At 39.8% G+C, this 27,290-nt stretch overlaps 1 protein-coding gene across 1 annotated transcript in view; it reads right to left on the bottom strand.

Moving 5' to 3' along the window:
- The window catches only part of Bdp1 (B double prime 1, subunit of RNA polymerase III transcription initiation factor IIIB), a 105,073-nt gene extending 82,524 nt beyond the window's left edge, over positions 1-22,549 (bottom strand). Inside the window, exons 1-8 of the mRNA XM_042054683.1 lie at positions 22,122-22,549; positions 18,070-18,346; positions 15,605-15,714; positions 14,364-14,423; positions 10,911-11,042; positions 8,819-8,952; positions 5,497-5,591; positions 4,055-4,109 (exon numbers count right to left, since the gene is read on the bottom strand). Of these exons, the coding sequence (XP_041910617.1) occupies positions 4,055-4,109; positions 5,497-5,591; positions 8,819-8,952; positions 10,911-11,042; positions 14,364-14,423; positions 15,605-15,714; positions 18,070-18,346; positions 22,122-22,339 (1,081 nt within the window). The 5' untranslated portion in view covers positions 22,340-22,549. The remainder of the gene's footprint in view (positions 1-4,054; positions 4,110-5,496; positions 5,592-8,818; positions 8,953-10,910; positions 11,043-14,363; positions 14,424-15,604; positions 15,715-18,069; positions 18,347-22,121) is intronic.
- Positions 22,550-27,290: the final 4,741 nt, after the last annotated feature.

Below are 27,290 nucleotides of genomic sequence, written 5' to 3'. Positions count from 1 at the left end.
GGAGGGGAGGGGAGGTATGGGTGGAGGGGATGGGAGGGAAGGGGGAGAAGGGGGAGAGGGAAGGGGGAGGAGGAGGGGAGGGAAGGGGGAGGAGGAGGGAAGGAGATGGAAATTTTTAAATGTGGAAAAAATAAACCATGAGGGGAAAAAAAAAAAAGTATGTGTAAAGGAAAGCAAATTGACCTTCAGATAGGCAGGAATTTTTAGTGAATAAAGAATTTGACCAGTGTATGCTGTAGACCTTAGCACAGTCAAGTCCATTAGTATATATAATAATATACATTAAAAATAAAAAGCCCTTAACTAAATTAAAACCAATGTAGATGATCTACATCATCCTATGCTTTCTTGATCTGGGTTTATATTTGGGCAATAAAAATACTGTGAAACCATAAAAAAAAAAAAAAAAAAAAATCTAAAAAAAATGTAAAAGACTATCTGGAATTTGCTTTTTGTCTATGATTTCCTTAATATAAATAAGTAATAGGTCAGTAGTACAAGATCCTAAGGTGAGAAGTGTACATTAATAATGCATAATAACTATATTTAAGAATGTAAGCATACAAAATAATAAGTTTAACAATGCAAAAACCAAAATTACTTTTGTACCAACCTAATAAAAGGATTACACTATTTATACAAGCAATAAAATGGGTGAATCTCAAAAATAAAAGAAACCAACACCAAGCATTATCATTGCATGATTCAATTAGATGGTCTTAAACATGCTAAACTAGCCCGTGATAATTTAAAAAGAAACAGCAGTGTCCTTGGGCTACAAAGCTTGACAGGAAAGCAAACAAAGGGTCTTCTTAGTTTATGAAAATATTCTACACACAACTTAGGATGCTGGTTAATAGGGTATATTGTTAAAATTTCAAATTACACTTTGAACCACCATATCAATTATTTTAAATGGCAAAGAAAAGGCTAGGAGATAATTCAGTGGTAGAGAACATGAATTAGCTGGTACAAGAGCCTGGGTTTAGCCAGGCGGTGGTGGCGCATGCCTTTAATCCCAGCACGTGGGAGGCAGAGACAGGCAGATCTCTGTGAGTTCGAGGCCATCCTGGTCTACAAAAGCTAGTTCCAGGACAGGCACCAAAACTACAGAGAAACCCTGCCTCGAAAAACCCAAAAACAAAACCTGGGTTTAATTTTCAGCCCCCAAACATATATGAAGATAACTAAGATGTCCTCCAAGAGCCTATGATTACAACACGCCCTCTTTCCATTACAACCACTTCACTATGTATTCTTCCAAGCATCAGTAAAATAAAACAGTCCAATGACGTCAGAAATACTTCCATTATCAACTGTATAATAAAGAACAATCAGAAAAAAAACAAAAACAAAAAAGGAATGAATCTACAAAGGAATGCTTCCTTAAACTTTACATCTAAACTCTGGTGATGTACAGAAAGATCACAAAAATGATTCAGTAAAAGGCACACACTAAAATACTGTTTTAATTTAACTAAAATAATTTGTTCTAATTCTCCACAACAAAGAACCAGCACCCCAGGAATCCAGAAAGAATCTTTAGGTGGTTCTAGAGGACTTAAAATATATGACCTGTCCCAAACAAAAACAAACCATCCACAAAGGGAGTGGAAGAGATGGCTCAGAGGATGCAGGATCAGTCCTCAGCACAGCACCACATGGTGAGTCACAACCATCCATAACTCCAGTGCCGAATGATCAAGTGCCCCCTCTGACCTCCAGAGACACCACATACACATGTGGTCAACACACATATGTGCATGCATTCATACACATAAAATAAATCTTTAAAAAACCCACAGGAATTTTTCTTTAGTTTTTAATTTCCTATTACAAAGGATAAAAATCATAAAAAAACAAAACTATAGAATCTATAAATTATTTTCTAATAATATATTAAGCCCAATGGAAAGTTTCTCCATCTTTTAAATGGAAGTTTCTCTATTCACAATATTCCAGATCTTACAGGAGCCATTCCTGGAAATGCTTTCAACTGAAGACAGAACACTGGGTATCAGCCCCACTCGTTGACCATAATTAATGGGTGTCTACTCATGAATTCACAAGCTACACAGTGGATATTCTCTAAATCACATATGAATTATTTTCCCCTAACATCAGCCTTATGGCTAACTTTAATTAAATTTTATTTGGAGCAGGGAATGGTGGTGCACACCTTTAATTCCAGAACTCAGGAAGCAGAGGCAGATGAATCTCTGTGAATTTGAAGCCAGGATCCTAGCCTACATACTGAGTTCTAGGCAATCCAGGGCTATACAGAGACAGGGTGGAGGTAGGAGCTCTGTTTTGAAGCTGAAGAAATGGTTTGGCAGTTAAGAGTACTTGCTGCCCTTGGAAAGGGATAGGTTGAGTTCCCAGAAGCCACATGGCAGCTCACAACCACCTGCTAATGTCATTTCCAACACCCTCTTCTATCCAAGCACACACATGACACACATACATACATATATGCAAGCACTCAACACATACACACAAAATAAAATAAATAAATCTCTTTTTTTAAAAATTGGGTAGGCACAGTGATATATACCTTTAATTCCAGAACTTGAGGGACAGAAGCAGGTGGATCTCTGTGAGTCTGAGTCTAGTCTGGTCTATGCAGAGTTTTCCTGGACAGTCAAGGCTAAACAGTGAGGCCCTGTCTCCTTTTACTTTTTTAATTGTTTTTTTCACTACATATTTTGTTCTGCTTCCCTGTCTCTTTAATTTTTATTTAGAAGTAATTAAATTTGGCAACACAGGTAATTTCATAGCTAAATTAACACTGACACATTAATTATGAAACGGTGATATTTGTTCATGAAAAGTATGTACCTTCTAAAACAAAAATTACTTTAAACATAAATTTGGTTTTATTTATAGATCTCTTGTACTCTTTCTGTAGACTTACAAAAAGAAAAATGATAATAATTTTAATGAAGGTATTAGAAACTGGCTGGTTCCTACTCTCTTCTAAATCAGATCTAAATTTAAATGCTACCCATTCATAAAGAACTTCACTGAGGATCAATAAGCATCAAGACCAATTCCTTAGTCGGGTGGTGGTGGCGCACATCTTTAATCCCAGCACTTGGGAGGCAGAGACAGGTGGATCTCTGTGAGTTCGAGACCAGCCTGGTTTACAAGAGCTAGCTCCAGGACAGTCTCTAAAGCTGCAGAGAAACCCTGTCTCGAAAAACCAAAAAAAAAAAAAAAAAAAAAAAAAGACCAATTCCTTTTTCTTCCAAGAAGTTAATCAGTACTTGAAACTTGCATAACAATATCCCCCACCTATTTAAATTTGGGGCTCTCCAATCAGAATTCTCATCTGCCTTATTTGACAATACATCTTAAAGACCAACCAGAACACAACAGGTAATCAATGCTGCTGATTCAATGACTGGCTGACAACAAACGGAATCCACTATCGCAATCTATTTTCCATGAACTGTCTCTTGAACATAATTCCTTCCCAATAAAAAACCACTCAGGGGCCAGTGAGAGGGCTCAGTTTATAAAAGCACTTACTGCCAAGCCTGACACCCTAGTGTAGCGCAGAACCACATGATGGAAGGAAAAGACCAACTCCTATACCTTGTCCTCTGATCAATGTTTGTGCACATCCATGCACACATGCACAGAACAGAAATTTGAAAAAGCCAATTTTTATTATCAATTACTGTATAAATTCATGGACTTAAAACTCTGTTTACTACCAGGCAATGGTAGCACCTGCCTTTAATCCCAGTACTCAGGAGGCAGAGGCAGGTGGATCTCCATGATTTTGAAGCAAGCCTGGTCTACAAAGTGAGCTCCAGGACAGCCAGAGCTACACAGAGAAACCCTATCTCAAAAAACAAAAACAAAACAAAAGTTCCAAACTAGCCTGGAATATATACAAGATATCTTAAAAAACAAAAAATGAAAAGGTTTCATCCTTAATCTTATGCCAATACAAGGACAAATCTAAAACACTAGAGCCAAAGACAAAGAATTGGTCATTATCAACCTCTACAAAAATTACTCTGTGAAGGAATTCTTTAATACTTACGGAAGGCTTTGTCTATTCTCCATCCATTTGTTTTTTCTTCACGTTTAAATTTATTCTGTTAATAACAAAAAGATCTATAGTAATGTTCTGCCATTAAACAAGGATTATTTCTAATTAGTGAGCAATAATATGAAATTCTACAAAGCATACTATTTTGTATAAATGGTATATTACTGCCAATAGGCTAAGTTACTTAAAGCTTTAGTTTCTTAAAAATGAGAATAGAGAGCTACAAAGATGGCCCAATGGGAATGAGCACTGGCTGCCCTTTCAAGGACATGGGTTCAATATCTAGCAGCCACATGGAGGTTCATGACATCTCTAACTCCAGTTCAAAGAATTAATGCCCTCTTCTTGCCTCCTCAAATATTGTACACATGTGATGTGTGGGCAGACATGGACGGATGGACGGACACACAGACATACACACAAACACACACACACACACACACACACACTCCAAATAAATTTTTCGTAATGAGGATGAAAGATTCACACAAATTTTCCTCATCCTATCTTTATTATCAATAGCAGAAATAAACAATGAAAGCCACATTTACAGCATATAGAAAGTAGTCATGGGCCGAGCTGGACAGCTTTAGTTCAGCATCAAGAACTGATGGGAAGGTAGAAGAGAACCAACTCCCACTGAGTAATCCTATTACTTGTATATACATACATATTCATACACACACAGACATGTAAATAAATACACTAGATTATAAGAATAAAAGTTGACTAAGCCAAGCAATGGTGGTGCACGATTTTAGTGCCAGCACTCAGGAGGCAGAGGCAGGTGAACCTCTGAGATACGGGCCAGCCTAAACTACAGAGTGAGTTCTAGGACAGCCAAGGCTACACAGAGAAACTGTATTAAAAAGTCAGAAAAAAAATAAAAACAAAAACAAAAATTTGACTCTTACACTAAACAGATAAAATGTATAGTCAATTAAGCTAACACTAACTTAATCCATTGTTATTATTTCAGAATGTTTTAAGTGTAATAGAGGGAAGTCTATGCAGAAACTAAGCAAAAACGTATCCAAGTCCTGCCAGGGTGAATCCGGATCAAGTCAAAGGTATTAGGCAGGGCAGGGCACTACCAGGAAATCTGGTCCTGATAAATGGGGTTCAAACTGGCTCACATTCCATCAGGTTTGAGGCAAAGTCCAGGCCTAGAATCTTACACCACACATATCAGGAGTCCTAGAATTCATGGTGTGAGTGTGTGTGTGTGTGTGTGTGTGTGTGTGTGTGATTGATAATCTTTTAAGATCTCTCTCTCACACGCGTACACGCGCGCGCGCACACACACACACACATACACACACACACACACACAAAACATAACAGAAACAAATGACCATGAATTAAGTTAAAAGAAAAAATCTTAGTAATTTTTTGACCCCGTCTAACCAATAAATGTTATAGGTATACTTTACCTTAATTTCTATTCTTGCTCTGTGAGGAAAAAGTTGTCCAATCATAGAAAAGTCAGTTCCTACCATACTGATGGCCAAAAAGAACATATCTGTTTCTGTAAAAACAAAAGATTAACTGAAAATTAATCTTCTGTTCAGACAAAATGATGAAAGAATATTAGTTAAAAGCCGGGTGGTGGTGGCGCACGCCTTTAATCCCAGCACTCAGGAGGCAGAGGCAGGCGGATCTCTGAGTTCAAGGCCAGCCTGGCCTACAAGAGCTAGTTCCAGGACAGACTCTAGAAACTATAGGGAAAACCTGTCTCGAAAAACCAAAAAAAAAAAAAAAAAAAAAAAAAAGGAAAAGAATATTAGTTAAAAATAAGTTAGACGATAGTTAACTTTATTGAAAAGAACGTCAAATAATTTTAAATACCCTAATACATTTTTGGGGGAAAAAAATCTCCATAGGTAAGTGTGATGATACGTTCCATAATTCCAGAACTCAGGGGGCTATGTAACAAGGACTCCTGCTCTGTACCCAACAGGGACAACTTCGAAAGTGAAGTAGGTGACCCACCCAGTAGACAAAAGTTCATCCTCCCACTCCAAAGTGTACCTAATAGCTTGAGGATCGATCACATCGATACTTGCTGGAACAAAGAGAGGGCCACCCAACCAGGTATTAAACCAAACTTGAGACAAAGGTCTCTGAAAATAGACTTTCTGAATTCAAGCAGTTGCTGCCAGAAATGAAGGATCAGTGCTGGCCGAGCTTCCACAGCTGCCACAGCACACTGAAAAGAACACTAACCAATACCTGATCAGACTTAAGGCCCACTCCAAAAAATGGAATCCATCTCTAACACTGACTGAGTGACCAAGAACCTGAGTCTAGATAATCCAGGGACCTAGGGCAAAATCAAATATGGTCCAAAAGAAAAAAAAAAAAAACAAAAAAAACCCACAATGTAGTGATAAAATGTCTCCTAATGATGCTATACTCATAAATCATTTCCTTGCTCAGCCAGCCATCATCAGAGAAGCTTCCTCCTGAAACAGATGAGAACAAATATAGAGAGCCACAGCCAGATATTACTCAGAGAGTGAGAAACTTGGAACACTCAGCCCTAAATGTGATGTTTCCATCAAATCCCTTCCCCTAGAGCTCAGAGAACCCCATGGAAGAGGAGGCAGAATCTAAGAGCCAGAGCGTATGTAGGACACCAAGAATCAAGGCCCTCTAAATCAACACAAGTAAAGCTCTTATGAACTCACAGATGCTGAAGCGGCATGAAGAGGGTCTGCATGGTGCTACACTTAACACTATGGCTTCCAGCTTAGTGTTCTTATGGAATTCCTGAGCATACAGACGGGTGGGTTTCTGACTGTTGTGCCCTCTTTGGGCTCTTTTCCATCTGGTGGTCTGTCTTGCACAACTTTAATATGGCTGTTTTCATTTTATCTTTATATTTTGTTATATTTTTTAAAAAAAATGAATATAAACCTAGCCAGCAGGGCACAGGCAAAGAATAGAACTGTCATTCATATCTGGGAGAGGGAAAACCAGTTTTCTAAATGTAATGACAGTACTTTATCAACCACTCCAGGTTAGATCTTATGTTCAGTTACTGACCAACAAATAACAGATCCCACAGATGTGTGTGTGTGTGTGTGTGTGTGTGCGCGCGCGGATGCACATGTGCTTTTATTTGGTTACAGTTTAGTGGGGTTTGATGTTTTTTGTTTGAGCTTTGTTTTTTCCTTTTTGGATGATATTGTATTTTGCTTTCAAGGTTTTGGGCATTTTGTTGTTCTATTGGATATTTTTCACTTATTTTTTGAGAAAGAACTTAAAGTTGAATGGTAGAAGATCTGGATGAACTGTGGGAAAAGGAAGAATACGATCAAATATATTTAAACTGAAAAATTGTTTTAAATAATAATTAAAAAGCAAAAATACTAAATATAGTAGATACTGAATCTTATTGCTATCAAACAAACATATATAATATAAAGAAGTATTTTGGAATATTAGATTTCAATAAGCCAATAAAACTTTGAAATTATTATTAGCAAAGCTATGGTAAAATAATACTTTTTATAAGCAATAGGTAAAAGTATAAATTGTTGGGGCTTTTGTGTTTGGCCACCTAAAGAAAATAAAATACTCAGTGACTGGCAAAAAAAGAAAAGCACTTAGAAAAATGCTAACTGGACTGAAGGGGCTGTGGTGTTTTCTAACATGCTGAGGAGAGGGAGGGAGGAAGTGAGGAAAACACGAAAAGCCTGACAGAAGGTATCGCAAAAAAAAACAAAACAAAATAAAACAAAAAAACCACAGAATTGATAAGTCAGAAGGGAAGTACAGAATCTTACTTTTTGTCCTATATTCTGCGATGCTTAAAAAGTTTTCCACAAACTATATTCTAAAAAGTAGTAAGTACCATCATGAAATATATATTAAGTACATTTTGTTGCTATTGTATGGTTTTTTTTTTTGTTTGTCTGACTGTCTTGAAACTCACTCTGTAGACCAGGCTGGCCTTGAACTCACAGAAATCCACCTGCCTCTGCCTCCTGAGTGCTGGGATTAAAGGGGTGTGCCACCATCATCTAGAGAGGTAAAGATTCTTTATATAGGCCAGACTGGTCTCAGATTAATGATCATCTGGCCTAAGAGTCCTCGATGCTTACATTCTAGGTATGTAACTTCACTGCAGGGGAATGGCTGTAGAAATGTTAGGTGACCATGTTTCCAAGAAGGACATGATGATTAGAAACACTGGAAGCAAAATGCTCTACGGGCACACATCGTGCTTACACAGAAATACTGTCAATTAGTCACTTAAATGTTGTTTCTCTGTAGAATTTGAAAATGCTTAAGAACCCAGGCAAATGGATTCTTAGAATGCTAATTCTTAGAATGATTCTACAGTAAAGTCAAAGACAGTAGGGGAAAAAGGGAGGGGAACTAATAAAATTAGATGGATAAAAGACAACATGTCAGTTGACATTTTATTTACAAGTCTGATTTAATAAGAAAACATAAAATAGAGCCAGGAGGTGGGGGTGCACGTCTTTAATCCCAGCACTTTGGAAGCAGAGGCAGGCAGACCTCAGTGAACTGGAGGCTAACCTGGTCTACAAAGTGAATTCCAAGACAGCCAGAGCTGTTACACAGAGAAACCTGTCTCAAAAGAGACAGACAGACAGAGAGAGAGAGAGAGAGAGAGAGAGAGAGAGAGAGAGAGAGAGAGAGAAAACAAAAAAAAATTAACATAAAATAGTTCACTTCATTTTTAAAAAAATCAGCATACAACTTTTAATGAGAATTAGTTACCTTTATTTGACCATGGTTTTGAATAATAGTTTTTCCTGAAGCTGGAATACGTGGTTGTTGACCCACGTTCAAATATAGGATCATTTTCCTCAACAACACAGGGACCTTTTGTTCTCAAAACTTCTACAGTTAAACTGAAAGAAAGACATTTTCAAAGAGTCACACTAAAAACAAGCATAAAAAAAAAGATGATGAGATTTAACTGGCTGTATTCTAAAACTTATTATAGCAGTAATATCAAAAATATAAAACATAATTTGAAAAAATTATATTTAAATTCAAAATACAAATTTTCCAAACATTATTCCTAAGCAGCAGACATAAATGTCAACCTGTTTTCATTACAGTGTTTCAAACTAACTCGGACTACCTAAGAAACAACAGTTCTATTGCCTTTTTTGTTCTTCTGTCTGTCTGTTTGTTTGACCAGGCTTTAAGTAGTCCAGGCTAGGGGACTCGCTGTGTAGCTGGGGATAGCTTAAAATTCCTGTTCATCTATCTCAACTCATGAGACTGCAGGCATGTGTCACCACAACCGGGTTTGTTTTGTTGGTTTCTATATGGCCCCTGGGCTAATATTTCTTTAATGATTAATGACATGTAAAATCACCATCAAATATAAAAACTTATTATCAGTATTACATCTATGTTTATTATAATCAAATTTAAATATCATGTACATTTTTATTAACTAAACTTTCAAAACCTTTCATTTCTCTTTTTTAACTAATCCCTTATAAAATATACACTTTAGAGCTGGAGAGATAAGCAGTTAAGAATTGCTTGATGCTTCTAATGGCTTATCGTTATACCATGTATATACTATATACTGTTAATCAGTGCAGCCCTCAGTCACATCTGAGAGACTGATTTGTGCAGTAGATGATGATTAACAGAGACCCACAAGGCCAAAGTGCAGTGAATATAAGAGACTACAAAATAAAAGCCCTAACACATACTCCTCTCCAGGCTTAAGAATTACTATGGGAAGAGAGGGTGAAAAAAGTTTAAGAGGCAGGATAACTACAAGGAGACAGCTTCTGGACACACAGCAAGGTAGCTGCTACAGATATGAACTCACAGTGACTGTTACAGAACGCCCAAAACCTTTGCAACCCCGAACTAGAACAAATTCCAGCATGGAGAGGGGAGTTGAGCACAAAATCCCACCCCTACCTGTGCACCAAATAGCAACTGATAGCTGCTGGTAAAAGAGAGATACTTTTCTCTAAGAAAAATAAAGTTGACCATGCTCTAGTGGAATACCATACATTCAAGAATATTTGAGGAGCACTCAGTGGTCTTGAAGGGTTTTTTAAAAAAAGGTCACAAAGGAAGAAAGTAGATCTGGAAATATGATTAAAACATGATGCACAAAACTGGAAACTCTCAAAGAATTAAAAACAAGATGTGTGTGCTTGTGTGTGTGCGCACGCGCATTTTTTAACAAGAAAGTGCTTGCTGCTCTTCCAGAGGATTCAAATTCAGTACCCAGCACCCACATCAGAAAGCTTACAACCACACATAACTCAAATTTCAAGGAATTGTCCATTACAACCATACACCCAAATACAAAATTAGTGTGAGGTGTAGTGGCACTCAACTTTAATCCTAGCACTCAGGAACAGAGAAAGGTGAATCCCTGTAAAGTTAGAGACCAACCTGGTCTACAAAGTGAGTTCCAGGCCAGCCAGGGCTACACAGTGACACCCTGTCTCAAATTATCAACAAAGTGAAACTACCACATTTGATAAAACCTAAATACCAACTTCATAACTGAATCAATCCTTGAAATGCACCCTCAGTGAACAATAGCGCACAGCTGGCTCAGCAGCTGGACTGGATTAGCAGCAAGGAGAGGAGTAAAAGTTAGGTTGACAGAAAATAGAAGAGCGATAACATCTCGTGCAAAGCATACTAAAATTACAAATTAATTTAGTTTGATTTTCTTTTTACACTATTCATGATATAAATATATACGGGGGTTTATAGTTATACTGACAGATTCAGAGACAGAACCTCTCCTCAACAATGTGTTGTGTTCTCTGCCATTATCTCCCTCTCTCCTTCTCTCCCCATCTCTTTAACTCACCTTTCTTCATCTAAAATAATAGAACCATCTTCTGCCACTTTTACTCGAGGAACCAGCAGTGGCCCATCATCTGCCTCCTCTTCCACGTCTTCCTTATCATCAGCATCCTGAGTGCTCTGATTGTCTTGCCTACTGAATGTAAAGTCATTAACTTAGCAACAAAACATAAGCATTTCCTGAGAAGTCTGAATTCAAAACAAGTTATTAATGAGCAATAACTCAGATATTTCAAACTTTCCCTATAACTTAACTGAAAAAAAAAATGATCTGCCAGGCATGTTGGTACACAATGTAATTTTGGCACTAAGAAGGCCGACGCAAAAGGACCAAAAGTTCTAGGTCAAAATGGAGTTTACATTAAGAACCTGATTAAAATAAACAGATGGACAGATGGATAAATACACAAAGAAGGAAGGAGTTTTAAGGTTTTCATTCAAATTTTGTTTGGTAGCTTTTGTTTGTTTGTTTGTTTTTTAGACAGGGTTTCACTGTCAGCACTGGTTGTCCTGTAACTCACTCTGAAAGCCAGGCTGGCCTTTAGCTCAGAAATCCACCTGCCTCTGCCTCTGCCTCTGCCTCCCAAGTGCTAGGATTAAAAGTGTTCACCACCACCACTCAGTTATTTGGTAGCATTTAATAAAGAATCTAAAAACGTAATAATAAGGAATCTTTTCTCACTTTTAAAATAAATAAATGGTACCAGATGTGTAACTCACTGGTGTATAGTATATCTTGGGTTTGAGGACAATAATTTAAAAAAATGAATAAATAAATGGTATCTTAAGATGAGCATTTCTATCATGTAAACATTTTTCCTTGCTTTGTGATAAAAATGTGCAAAATCTATTTTTCTGAAATATATTTCCTTGTATATGTTTTTATAGTTTTTTCTTAGTCTATGAGATAGGATGTTGCTATGAAGCCCTAGGTAGCCTGGTGCTCGTGCCCACGATGTGGCCCCACACTGGCCGCAGACTCAATCTCTCACCTGCTGGGGTCACACGGGTGACCTTGTCCAGCTCTCAGGTATTCCATCAGCCTACGGTGCAAAAGCCCAGAACTTCTTGCTCCTACCCAATTATAACTTAGTTTTTCAAAAGGTGAATTCAAATCTTACTTTCCACTACAATGTCAGCTTAATATTTTATTAAGTACACATAAATTATAAATCTGGAATGATATATTTAAAAATCAGTGAGCTGATGAGATGGCTCAGTGGGTTAAGACACGTTTACAAAGCCTGACAACCTGACTTCAGTCTCCAGAACACACACTGACTCCCACAAACTATCTTCTCACTTCCACACTCACCAGGGCATACACAAATACACACTGCACACACACAATAAATGCATGTTATAAAAAAAATGTGTTGTTGTAATTGTTACATTTGTTGCTTTGTGGGGGAGGGGGAGAACCACAGACTTTTAAACCATGAAGAAACAAAGGTGGGAAGACTTCTGTCTACATTCCCTTTGCTCCTTTTGAACGTTTTAAAAGCATTTATTGATTGATTGATTGATTGATTGTGTGAGCACTGTTCCCCCTTCATATATATGTCTGCACACCAGAAGAGAGCACCAGATCTCATTACAGATGGCTGTGAGCCAACACATGGTTGCTGGGAATTGAACCCAGGACCTCTGGAAGAACAGTCAGAGCTATTAACCTCTGAGCCATCTCTCCAGCACCTCATTTGAGGTTTTTACTACTTAAAGCTACTGTTTTTCTACAACAAACAACTCCATTTGCTGGGCATAGTAGTGCAGGCCTTTAGTCCTAGCACTCAGAGTCAGAGCTGATCTCTGTAAGTTCAGGGCCCAGCACGATCTACATAGCAAGTTCTAAACTAGCCAAGGTTACATAGTGAAACACTGTCTCATAATTCCCAATTTGAACACCTTTAATATAAAACTCGTGAGGCCAGTGAGATAAGATGGCTCAGCTGATAAAGAAATGCACTTGTTGCCAAGCCTGACAACCTGTGTCCAATACACGGAACCCAAATGTTAGAAGGAGAAGACTGATCCTCAGGCTGTCCTATGACCTCCACAAGCTATGGCACTCAGATATACACATAGGCACAAGTAAATCATAGTATCAGTCAACTACAGATATATTACACAAATACTATAACCCTTTCATTATGAAAGAATGTGTGTGTGTGTTTGAGACAGGTTCTCCCTATGTACCTGCTGTGTGGCAATTTCCTATAGAACCTTCTCAGTGGATGAGAAGCTTAAGACTTGGCATGTTCCTAGAGAAGCTTGTTAAGCTCAGTAGCTAACAACTCAAAGGCTTCAGGAAGTACCTAAAACTGACCTTCCCTCTCCAAGTGCATATAAGCAGTAAAGACTCTGAGGAACCCTCTTGGATAAGCCAAGCAACCTAGAAGAGAGTGGACCAATGGAGCTGTGATGTCTAAAAGACACTCTCCAACCTGTTGAACTGCCTTCAGGCTGTGCAGAGTGCCAGGTTCTCAGCTTTCATGAGTCATCGCCCAAGCTGGGTTGGGCTCTGATGATGCAGCTGTCTTTGAAATAACTTATACTCACTCCAGTGAGTAACCTCTCACTCATATTCCTGACAATGAACACCCATAAAATTCATTGGTTCACCAAGCTGGTATCCTTATGGGTCTGTCGCCAGCCCCTTACCTGGGACAAGTAGACATTTATTCATATCTCTCCAGGAATGTCACACATCAGTAGTCCACACTGGCCTTGAACTTGAGATCCTCCTGCCTCAGCCTCTCAAGGACTAAGGTTAGACACATGAGTTACCATGACCAGCTACAGCTTCTGTATTTCTTTTTTTTCTTTCTTTTTTCCTTTTTGAGACAGTGTTTCTCTATTAGCCTTGGCTACCCTAATAGCTTCTATTCTTAAATGAGTCTATTTTCAGGAGCCAATCAAGTAAATAGTACAACAGAAAGATTCATTTGAGGCTGGGGGTAGGGGTGTTCAATGGATGAACTATTTATCCAAAAGCATGAGGAGTTGAGTTTGAATCCTCAAGACCCATGTAAAGATAGACAGGCCTAGCAGGCAGCATTCAAAAATCACAGACAAGGAATTTCGATGATAAGCTGACTAGATAGACAAGTCAAAAACAGCAAGAGACCTTGCCTCAATCAAGAGTAACTGAGTAAGACAAGTACATGTGCCGATGCAAGACACACATGTATAAACACACAACACACCGCACCTGCAAGAAAAAAAAGGAAGAGAGGAAGGGGAGGTGAAGGGGAAGGGAGAGAGAGAGAAGGGAAAGAAGGAAGGAAAAAGAGAGGGGGAAAAAGGAAGGAAGAACATTAGACTTTATTTTAAAAGTGTTTCCAACGGTGGGTGTAACTCAGTGGTGAGGCACCTGTGCGTGGTCCCAATTTGGTGCCCAGCAACAACAGAACGGCACCTAAACAACATATGTAAAAGAATAAGATAAGATGCTCACTCTCTTGCCGGAGTAGGAGCCAAGGATTTTTCGGGTTTCTTTTCTTGTTCCACTGAAGAACTGTTAAGTGCAAATAAAAGAATACTTTTAAATAAATTGATATTTTTATCAATTCTATCTACAGAATTATATTTATAATTATATCAATTATATCTATAACCAAAAAATATCTTAGCTTCTATTTTTATGTTTTCTTTTTATTTTATGTGCATTACTGTTTTATCATGGGTGTCGGGTTCACTGGAGCTGGAGTTACAGACAGTTGTGAGCTGTCATGTAGACAATGGGAAATGAACCCAGGTCCTCTGGAAGAGCAGTCAGTGCTCTTAACCACTGAGCCATCTCTCCAGCCCCTCTACTTTTAATACAATATACTAAAACATCTCATTAAAATGTTCAGCAATCATTTATCCCTGTGCCTGGGAAATGAGCTCAGTGAAGGCTGAGAACGAACTCGATTCCCAGCACACATTCCAACCTAAATAAATAGATAGATAAATAAATAAATAGGAAGAATTTTTTGGCCAAAAACTCATCAAGTACTAATATCTGCTGGGGCCTAAATCAGAAATGTTTTTACCCCCTAATTCTTTAGTGAAGAGAGGCTCTCAGCTCTAGGAAATGAAGCAACGTAGGGGTGGCTCATCTCCAATGGAAAGGTGTCAAACTCAAACTTATGTTTCTTGCCCTTCCTTCAATGAGGCTAACAAAGACTGGGTGAACGTAAAAGATGCTTATACTGAAGAAATACGCTAATTCCATATCCTACACCACCAAAATCACAACGAGCAGATTTCCAGGATTTCTACCGTCTATCTCAGGCTAACTTTATTTAAAGAATTAAAGCTTTGTTCATGAAAGACTTGTTACGCAAATCATACCGTTACTAATGTATAGGACATAAAAACTAAAGATTCCTTTCTATAGAAATACAGTCCATAAGAAATAGAGGTTACACTCTATCCTGATAATGAAAACAATAAAGGAGCCCCTTTTCATCTTGGAGGTAAAGGAAGGGCATTAATATCATCCCAGAAAGTAGTCACTTGATAGAGCATGACTGTGAGTACCACACATGCATCAGCTTAGACCTCGGTACCCCAGGAGAAAAATGTATCTCTACTCATTTTGTTAGAAATTTTATTTTATCAACAAGCTTCTAAAAAACATGAAACTGTACTCTAAAAGTGCCATATCACTATATACCCAATGAAATTAAAGCATAAATAAATTTTACTTACGTCATTGGATTGTTATCTGGCAGGTAATATATGAAGTCTCTCATGGTCATTTTTGAACGATCTGGTGGCCTCTGGCTTTCATTTGTAGCAAACTTGGTTTTCCATTGTTTCTATATACAGAGATTTTATAAACAAAATAATTTCAGATACACTAAACTCAAATACACAACCCAATGACTTAAAGTACTTTAATGTTATTATAACTATACCTAATTTTAAGAAATCATTTATAACCTGAATGTTGTTGTAGTATACAATATCCTTAGTAGTTTTGCTTTTTCCTTAGTAGCATTTTAAAATAAAGCAGAATTAGAGGTTTTATTATAGATGTTTTATGATGATGTAATTTGACTTGTGTGTATGCACCCATGTGTGAGCATGGGTAAATGTGTCCATGCCCCATGGAGGCCAGAAAAGGCCAGTGCGTGTCGCCCTATATCACTCTCTACTTAAGTCTTTTGAGACAAGGGCTTACATCTTAGCTAGAGTAGAAGTCAGCAAGACCCAGTGATCCCAGCCCGTCTCAGAGGTGAGATTACAGCCATTTGTGGGATGCCCAACTTGTTACATAGGTGTTGGGATTCAAGATCTTACAGCAAGCACTTTTAACCAGTGAACCACCTCTCCAAACCCCTATCTTAATTAAAGATATTTTACTATGGGCTTCACAGCAACAGTTAAGATGGAGAGGCATTCTGAAGACAGTTAACATATCTAAGAGAGCACGGATAAAAGTTTCTCGAAGATGAGTCACCTCTTAACAGTTTTTAAAATACAAGAAGTTGGGAGCTGGGGAGATGGCTCAGCGGTTAAGAGCACTGACTGCTCTTCCAGAGGTCTTAAGTTCAAAATTCCCAACAACCACATGGTGGCTCACAACCATCTATAGTGAGATCTGGTGCCCTCTTCCGACATAAAGTCATACATGCAGATAGAGCGTTCATATACATCAAAATATATAAACAAATAAATAAAAGAAAAAAATCCAAGAAATTGGCACTAGATAAAAAGCTCAGCATATACAATTCTGTTTATAGGAGCTAGGAATGTGGCTCAGCGTTAAAGCACCTGCCTCGCACATATGAGGTACTGAGTTCAATCCCCAACACTACCAAAATGAGGCGTTCTGTAATTAGCTAAAATAGCTGACATTTGTTGTTCACTACTTTCTAAACACTAAAACACATTAGCTCAAATGCATTAATAATAAATCTTCAAAATCCTCCAGTGAGATTTTAGTATCATTAATGGTAGTATTTTACAGAGAAGGAGAAATAGAGATACAAAAAAAACTAAGCCGCCCAACATCACACTGCTAATAAGGGATGAAGCCTATGTTTCTAACTCCAAAGCCAGCTTTATTACTGTTCCACTGTATACCGTGCCTGATTAAAAGGGACACACTCTTATTATATGCACTGCGTAAGTTTTTTGACCATAGTTCAATTTAAAACATTCACATTTGCTTGATTATACTTATTTTAATTCAAATTACTCCACATCGCTTAGACATTTTTATGAAAACTATTTTCATATGCTTGTGTATCTATCTGCATGTTCATAAAAAACTTATTTTTTACTATCACCAAAACTAGTGAAAAATTTAAATGAATAAAATAATTACAAAATGACTGAAAAATGTGATGACACAAGATATGGATGGCTGGGTCAGTAGGATGATCTTGACTACAGAGTGAGTTAAAAGATCGCTAACTCAAGTTACACATTGAGTTAAAGATCGTCGCAACTGCCCCCCAAAAAAACCCTGAAAATTAATATAGTAATAATAAAGTCTATCAGTTGAAAAAAAAGTAAATTCACAGGTTTACTTTGAAGCACAAATAATAAAAACCCAGAGACAGATACTGGGGTTCAACTTTAAGATCAGACAAGCAAAGCAGCCAATCACTAGAGACCTTTTACCTCTGCCAAAAATTCAGACCCAAAAGGCAAGATTCTATCTCCATGAATCCTCAGACTCCATACTCCACTGAGTCCCTGTCTCTTCCCCTTTACAGTCCTCTTTCTGTCCAGCCATATCACTCCTGTCTCCACCTCCCTAATGCTTGGATTAAAGGCATGGGATCCCAAATGCTGGGATCACCTTTGTGTGAGCACTGTTTCTCCTTTACACAGATTCAATCTTGTGTAGCCCACGTTGGCCTTGAACTCATAGAGATCCCTCTGTCTCCGAGTCCTGGGATTAAAGGTGTGTGCCACCGTTGCCTGGCTGCGTAGCTGACTATTATGGCTGCTTTGTCCTCTCATCTTTGGGCAAGCTTTATTTATGAAAACACAAATAATATACCACTCTATTACTTTGTATTACACAAGATGTTATGTTACACACGAGTCATTATCTGGTATTATTTTCCCATCCATTTCAACACATACTTCTTTTTCTTCTAAAGCTAAATATAGAAATCTAGCAGGCAGCATCTAAATTTCGCGTTTCTTCAACTTACCTTCTCTTTTCTCAACTCTTCTTTCAGCATCTCTCTCAGTTTCTGGGCCTTGTATATTCGGTATCTATCTGAACAGGGGGGCTTCTCTTTAGCTGGAGCAGGGCTGGGCTGCGGAGCATCGTGGTTAACTGCAGACAAGGGTTGACACTGTGAAGGAACACTGACAGTAGGCTTCGCAAGACTAGAAGTGCTTGGCACTCGCTTTCTTCTCTGAGAAGCCATAGAGGACGGTTTGCTGGACTCTCCAACATTATTTTCATCACCAGCCCTTGCATCACTATTGAAATACAAAAGAAAGAGTGGACATCATGAATCTTATGCTAGTTTTCAAACAGTAAGGTCTCATTAAACAGAAAAAAAATGCATAAAACCATGACTTCTCAGATTTATGTTGATTACAGCAGAGTTGCAATAAATCACTTGTTTAAAACTTTCTTAGCCGGATGTGAGAGCTCGCACATTATTCCCAGCAAACGGAAGCTGAGGTAGACAGACTGCCAAGAGTCTGAAGCGAAGCAGCTTGAGCTATCTACCAGGTGAGACTATCTCGGAACAAAGCAGGGCTGCTGAGAGGGTTAAATGTACTTTTACTCCTCCACAGGACCAGAACAGTTCCCAGCACTGACATCAAGTGGCGCACAAACACCTGCAACTCTAGCTCCATAGATCCCACACTTTCTGTCCTCCATGGACACCTGCACACATGTGACATTCACACACACACTCACACACATACACACAATCTTTAAAAGACAAAACCTAAATAAAATAATAGTTTTGGTGTATGTAAATTCTAAGGAAGTCTGTTTCAGTTAACCTTTTTCAAACTTCAATCCCTAAGCCCAACATAAAACATTAATAACATGCTGAGCAGGAAACAACACCAGCTAAGACACAGAACAGGCTTAATTAGCAAATTTGAATAAATATACAGCTGAGAGGTTTGGACATTTTTGTTTTGCTACATGTCTGTAATCGCATTACTGAAGAAGTGGAAGCAGAAGGATCAGAAAAGTTTACGATCATCCTTAGCAACATACGGGTTGAGGCTAGCTTAGGCTACATGAGACCCTAGCTCAAAAAACAGGAGAAAAAAAAGATCTAGTCATATTGACTATGGTACAGATCAGATATAAGTCTCTCAGAAATGAGCTGACCTCACGACTCAAGATTAAGAGCACTGGCTGCTTGGGTTCAATCCCCAGAACCCAGATGTAGCTCACAACTGTCTGTAGCTCCAGTTCCAGGGAATCTTGACATCCTCGTCTAGTTTCCATGAGCACCAGGCATGCAAATGGTGCACAAAGGCAAACACCACATGCACAAAATTTCTTAAAAGCAAAATTCCGGACACAGTGGTGTACACCTTCAGTCACATCACAGAGGCAGGCAGATCTCTGAGTTCAAGCCCAGCCTGTTCTACAGAGAGTTCCAGGACAGAGAGTCACAGAGAAACCCTGTCTCAAAAAGCAAAAAAAGAGAGAAAGAAACCAGAGGTGCAGTTGAATAGCATTAACATCTACTTCTAGTAACGCAGTATAGCAGGCAGGATAACTATGGTTGACAATTTTTATCACAAGATTGATATAGAAAAGATCTGGAATGATCAATACAAAGAAATAATAAACTTTTAACATGATTTACCATACCAGGACACATTCCAAATACATACCGAAATAACACATCATACTCCATAAATAAGTACACTCACTTAATGTTAAAAAGGGGGTATAGGGACTTGAGAGATGGCTCATTGGTCAAGAGCACTGGCTGCTCTTCCAGAGGACCCTGACTCAATTCCCAGCACCCACATGGCAGCTCACAACTGTCTGTAACTCCAGTTCTAAGGGATCTGATACCCTTACATAGACATACATTCATACAAGCAAAACACTAATGCAGATAGATAGATAGACAGACAGATAGACAGACAGACAGACAGACTGACTGACTGACTGACTGACTGGTTGATTTTAGAGGGTGGATATAAATCAAGATTTTAAGTCTATTTTTATCTTATCATTACTTCTATATAAAGTTGAAGCTACCTTAACCTCTGGTATAATCTCTCTAAAAAGACTTTTAATATAAACTCTTTTCTTAAAGCTGAAGATAGATAAAACTCAATGGTAGATTGTTTGCCTAATATACACAAAGCCCTAGGGTTCAGCAAAACGTGTGACCCTTAAAACAATGTAACACGTCCACCATTGGCATTTTCTACGTTAAATGCATACTGTTGGTTTCTACAACTAGCAAAAACCCAGAACAAAATGGTCTCATCAGATAAGGAAAAAGGACTTGGGATGTAGCTAAGCTGGTTGAGTGCTTGGTCAGCATGCACAGAGGCCTGGCTTCCATCACCAGTGCCACAGGCACCAGGCACAGCGGCACACGTCTGCCACTTCAGCATTCAGAAGGTAAAGCAGTGGGATCAGGAATTCAAGGGCTTCTTCTCATGTACAGTCAGTTCTAGGCCAGCCTGAGCTACATGAAAATTCTCTCTTAAAAAAAAAAAGCCGGGCGATGGTGGCGCACGCCTTTAATCCTAGCACTTGGGAGGCAGAGGCAGGCGGATCTCTGTGAGTTCGAGACCAGCCTGGTCTACAAGAGCTAGCTCCAGGACAGGCTCTAAAGCTGCAGAGAAACCCTGTCTCGAAAAAAAAAAAAAAACACAAAAAAAAAAAAACACAAAAAAAGAAAGAAAACTGCTGGACATGGTGGCACATGCTTTTTATCCCAGTACTCAGAAGGCAGAGGCGGTGGATCTCTTTGTTCCAGGCAAGTCAAAGCTACATAGTGAAATCCTGCCTAAAAAAAAAAAAAAAATGACAAAAACCAACAACAAATTTATGTGTGTGTTAATAATCTAGATATCTCAAGACCATGGCCTAAGGGCAATTTATAAACTATCAATCATCATGCATTCCTACACAACTAACAAAAATCTCCAAACCCCTTTGAGTAATGACCCACACTGGTATTTTCATTCTAAGTAGAAACTTGGAAATATGGAGAATCATTGAAATATCAAAATAACACACAGCACCAACTCAGATCACAGAAAAAACACTGTTGCTATGCAAACATAATTTATACCATTTCCCTGTCACTCAACATGATTAGCAGTTTACTGGCTTCTTCCTCTGTGTAACATAAAAACTGCAATCATTGTACCATCGCCTTTCCTTGTTTTGTATTTTGAGACGGCGTCTACATAACCCTGGCTGTTCTACAACTCACTACGTAGACCAGGCTGGCCTCGAACTCAGAGAGACCCATCTGCCTCAGCCTCTCGATTGCTAGGACTAAATGCATGCGACCTACACCTGGTTCTCGTCACTTTTTTTGAAATGAATAAATTTGGAACTACTCTGCCATGTCATGTTCAAAACAGTTTATAAAATCATATCTCATCTCACAATACTACCCCCAAAGGAGGTACTACTGACATCTAAGAGAGGAATAAATTTTCCCTTGAGGACAGCCTACTTGAAATTCTTAAACTAAGAAGTAGAGTCCTGCATTCAAATATGGTATTTGACGCCAAAGCGAGGCGTCTTAATTCGGAAAACATAGTAACTATAAAGGAGTACGCACTCAAACCAAAATAAGCAACCTGAGTCTCTTCCCTTTTGACAAATTCTGCAGGTGTGGCTCAGTGACGGGGCGCTTGCCTGACACGCGTGAGGCGCTGGAGTACAACTGCATCACCGCGTGGAGGGAGAAAAAGAAATTCATTAACATTGGTGTTCTCCTTTTAAAAATAAATATTCACAAAATGAAAATCCCAAACTGCTTTCAGAGTAAAGTGCTCCAGGAGAATTAATTAAATTTCCTAGTGATAGTGTGCCTATTCGTGACTTCAGAATTGTGAAACCTGAATTCCCATCCCTGTAAAAAATGGTCTCCTCGAGAATCATGACAGAATCAATAGTCACACCTTCTGATCAGGGAATTAAACTGCAGCTAGGAGTGGTTTCGTCCAGCTCAAGCCAAAGGCTTGCTGCAGACGAGGTACTCCGCTTCATGCCCGTTCTACAAGACCATACCTGCTCCTGGGAGCCTCTTCCTGGGGCTCCGCTCCCCCGGAAGCCAATGCAGGCGCAGGCACATCTGTAGGCTCCGCTGGCTTCGGAGCGGACTCGGTGGCAGGCTCGGGAGGCCTGGGAGCCTCGGGTCCACGCTGGGGATTAGGAGCGGCGGAGCCCCTGGCGCCTCCACCAGGCCTGACATTCGGCTTCACGCTAAGGCGTGCCCTGCGGAACATGGCGGAGCCAGGGGGCCGGGAGCGGCGGCTCCACAGCCGCGCTCAGCCCAGAGACCCGGCCGCTGCCCGAGGGCTTGGACCCTCGCCCTCCCACGGCCACAAACACCAGCCCAGCGCTGGCTACCGCAATTTTGCGCCCCCTCCGCCTCCTCCGCTCTCCCGCCACCGCCTCCTCTTCATGACCCTGCCACACTGATAGCTAAGTTTCTCCTCCCCGCGGCCCGGCTCGCAAAGGCGCCGGAAATCATAGCGTAATCAAACTGCGCCGCGGACTGACGTCACGCGGCGGGCGCCGGGAACCATGGCAACTGCAACGCTCTGTAGCTTCGGTTACCAGTGAAGCAGATATTTTGGACTCAAATTCCTTCTTCTGTAAGACCGCGGGAGTTGTTGAAAAGAGAGTAGGGAAGCAGTTCGATCTTCCGACTCAAACTTGTAAAACACCCCAACTCCCACACCCCGCCCTCGCGATGCTGGAGTTTGAACCCAAGGCCCCTAGCATACTCGGCATGCACGGTACCACAGAACTTCACTCCCAGCCCACTTAGCAGAATCTTTTATGGACTATTAAGGAGTTCTCGAGAAGAGTCAAAATGTGCAAAAATGCAAAGCCTGGTGGTGGGAGACTTAGTCGAGTTGTTACACTTGCATCGGGGAATCTTTCCTGGAGTAGAGCTGTAAGCTGCTACGGTTCCAGTAACGTTGTGGTACTCCCAGGATACCTTTGTGTGCAACCTCCAACGCTTACAAGAAGGTCACGACAAGTTCCAGGCCAGCACGGACTATCTAGCAAGACCTTATCTCAAAAAAACAATAAACAGTTTGAGAGCAGTGCCTTACCACCAGTTCATACCCGGAGCATAGACGCTGGTTTTGGTTTTTGAGACAGGGTCTCTCTTTAAAAAAAAAAAGAAAGAAAGAAAGAAAGAATTATTTATTTATTCTGCCTGCATGCGTACCTATACCCCAGAAGAGGGCACCAGCTCTCTTTATAGATGGTAGTGGGCTACCAAATGGTTTCTGTGAATTGAACTCAGGACCTCTGGAAGAACAGTCAGTGCTCTTAAGCACTGAGCCATCTCTCGAGCCCCAAGGAAAGGTCCCTTATAGCCAAGACTGGCCTTCAGTTCTTGGTCCTCCTGCCTCCACATGCTGAGTGCTGAGATTACAGGCATGCATGTGTTACCCATGCCCTGCTAGAAAGAAAAGAAAATTATGAGTATGGAGGGTTTGTGTTGTGTGTGGGTGCCCAGGGGAGTCAGAGAGTTACAGATGTTTCTCAGACTCCTGATGTATCTGCTGGGAACCAAAAAGTGCCCAGTGGAACAGCAGAAAATGATCTTAACAACTGAGCCATCTCTCTAACTCCCTGCCTCTACTGAGAAATTTTAAATAAGTAAAACAATTCTTGTGTGAAGAAATGGCAAATGGTTACCTATTGAAAGAGAAGCTATGAAACACTTCATAGGAAGACATTCACTAAACCTGCTTTTGTACACTTTAATGTGAACATAGTGCCTATCAAAAATTATTATCCTCTAACTTTACACATTAATGTCAGTATTCTTAATCTGCTTCCAGAGATAGTAACAGAACAATAAATAAAACATTCTGTATTACAGAGGAGAAAAATACAAAACAAATGAACAAGATATTTAAGAATATTAAATGTAGGCTGGAGAGATGGCTCAGAGATTAAGAGCACTGCCTGCTCTTCCAGAGGTCCTAAGTTCAATTTCCCAGCAACCACGTCGCGTCTCACAACCATCCATAATGAGATCTGGTGCCTCTTCTAGCATGCAAGCATACATGCTGGTAGAATACTGTATATCTAATAAATAATCTTTTTAAATTAAATATAATAAAAGAGACTTCAAGGGTAATACAATAAGAGTCCTGGCATACTGGCAGTAAGGCCTTTATGATGGGAGGGAAAAATAGGCAGCCCCGAGATTTACTCTGTAGAACTGAAGAATGACAATACTGATTGTCTCTGAGACGCAAACCCATGACACAGAAAAGCATAAATCTCTTTAAAGGAAGATATTGTGAGAACATCCTATCAGGGTGTGGTTGAAAATGCCTTGACCCCAATACTTGAGAAACAGAGGTAGGAGGATCGTAAGTTCAAGGTCATCCTCAGCTGTACATTAAGTTCTGAGACAACCTGAGCTACATGAAACCCTCTCTCTCTCTCTCTCTCGCTCTCTCTCTCTCTCTCTCTCTCTCGCACACACACACACACACACACACACACAGAGAGAGAGAGAGAGAGAGAGAGAGAGAGAGAGAGAGAGAGAGAGAGAGAGATCGCAGAAGGATGGGAAACCTGAAGGCTGGGAGTGCAGTTCAGTCCTGATCTTGGGATCAGGCAGCAGTACTAAAATACATAAAGATGGTTCAAGTATTTTCAAAATGCTAGGAGTGATGGTGCATACATGTAATCCCATCACTCAAGAGGCAGATAAAGGGGAAGTGCATGAGTTTGAGAATAGCCAGTTCCAGGCCAGCTAAGGTTACACATTAAGATTTCATGAATAAATAAATGCATGTGAAAGAATACTATGCCGAGGTTACCATGTGGTTTCTGCTGAACAGATTTCCACAGCAAGTTCTTTCACAAGATCCTTCCATAAATCCTGTGTTCCACCCAAGAAACTGAGATGTTGTTACAAGTTTGTAGATGAGGAAACCAAAATAATTTAGACTTAATTCCCTACTAGCAAGGGCATAAAACAAAAAATTACTTTATAATGATCTTTTTTCTTTCTGGTTCTAACAGATGTGTTTATTTTTATTTTCTATGTATGAGTGAGTTCACTTGCATGTATACATGTGTGCCTGGTGCCTTGGGAGGTGAGAAGAGATTCCCTGGTACTGAAGTATGGATCATTGTGAGCCACCCTGTGGGTCCTAACAATTGCTCTTTACTGCTGAGTCATCTCTCCAGCTCCCCCACACAAGTTAATTTTTACTATTAAATATATCACAAGACGGTACACAAGTTGTGAAGTAAGTTGTTAGTGTCACCAGTAATTTTAAAATTCTATGATTCGGAGACAGGAGAGATGGTTCTGCACCCCAGCATGCATATCAGGTAGTTCACAAATGTAAGTCCAGCTCCAAAGGAGCCAACATCCTCTTTTGGCTTCTGAGGGCTCTCTCTCTCTCTCTCTCTCTCTCTCTCTCTCTCTCTCTCTCTCGTGCACACAAAATAAATAATGTTCTAGTTTTCTCTAATGTTCTCCCTGTATTTCTCTCTGAAACAGAGCTGAGGTCTCACTGTGTAGCCTTAGCTACCCTAGAACTATGCTTGGAATGTAGAGCAGGCTGCCCTCGAACTCAAATTTATCAGGACTGAGACCTGCCTGTCTCTGCTTCTGCAGTGCTGAAACTAAAGACATACATGCTCTCAGCCCTCTGAAAGAAACTCAATGTATTCTGCGTGTATAGGGAATATCTTGTAACCTCACAACTCAAAAAATATAACTTCAGGCACATATTCATTCAAAGAATCCATATATATATATATATATATATATATATATATATATATATATGGTTCCTGAGCCAGGCTGGGCTAGCCTGAAGCTCGGGAGGTGGCTGTATGAGATTCTTATGTGTGGACAAGAGCAAATACACTTAAAACCCCAAACAAACTATATATACATATGTATATATTGTACGTATGTGGTTTTTCAAGACAGGGTTTCTCTGTGTAACAACGTTGACTGTTGACTATGAATATTGTGTGTGGGGATTCAAATCCAGGGCTTTGCATACTTTAAACAAATGTCTGCCACTGAACTCTATTCCTGATCATCTCGTCTCTATATACAACTGGGCCAGAGAGCCTTTTCTCCTCCTTGGGTACTCAGTACTCAGTACTGAGTAGAAGCACACACGTGATCTGAGCGGTTCTGAGCAAGATAGTGTATGATGTGAGAAGGGAAAGAAGTGTACAATGTTCTCTGAGGTTAAAAGAACAATACATACTAGGTAACATACCGAGCACTACTGTCTTAGTTAGGGTGTCTGTTGTTAAGGGACACCATGACCACGGCAACTCTTAGAAAGGAAAACATTCAATTGGGTGCCTTACAGTTCAGAGGTTTAGTACATCATCATGGTGAGAAATGGCAGTGTGCAGGCAGACATGGTGCTGGAGAAGGGGCTGAGAATTCTACATCTTGATTTGAAGGCAACAGGAAGTGAACTGCAACGCTGGGCATAGCTTGAGCACAGGAGACCTCAAAGCCCAACCTCATGGTGACAGGCTTCCTCCAACAAAACCACACTTACTCCAACAAGGTCACACCTCCCGATAGTGCCACTCCCTAGGGACATTTTCTTCCAAATCACCACAGCGACTGCATACTGCACTTGACCAAGTATTTCTTTCTTTGCACATGTATGCACATGTGTCTACATGTGTGCACAGTGAACATGGAGGTCAAAGGACAACCTTAGGTGCCATCTTCAGAATCTCTCACTGGCCTGGAACTCACCTACTAGGCTAGGATGGCTGGCCACCGAAGCCCAGGGACTCACCTGACATCTCCCTCACCCCCCACCCAGAGCTGAGGTCATTTTAACATGGGTTCTGGTGTCCCTTCACAACATCATTGTCACTTTACCAGATTCATATTAATCCATAGCGAAGAAAGGAAAACTGCCTCTCCAGTTTATAGGTAAAGGAGACATAGACAATGAAATAATGGACCCTAGCTGACAAGACTAACTGGCAAAATTGGGCTGTTTTTTCCTTTTCCTTCCTTCCTTCTTTCTTTCCTTCCTCCCTTCCTTCCTCCTCCTCCTCTTCTTCTATGGCTGCGCTTTCAATTCACTCATTCCATCTCTTGGCACTTTGTTCCATTTTCTCTAAACTGTTTGACTATGCGCTAAGAATTGTAAAAGTTAAGTGATATGTGTGTTGCGGAGACCATAGCAT

This window comes from Arvicola amphibius, chromosome 3, assembly GCF_903992535.2.
Source record: "Arvicola amphibius chromosome 3, mArvAmp1.2, whole genome shotgun sequence".
NCBI classification, from domain to species: Eukaryota; Metazoa; Chordata; class Mammalia; order Rodentia; family Cricetidae; genus Arvicola; species Arvicola amphibius.
The sequence above is the reverse complement of the archived record's forward strand: the minus strand, read 5'-3'. Positions and strand labels throughout refer to the sequence as shown.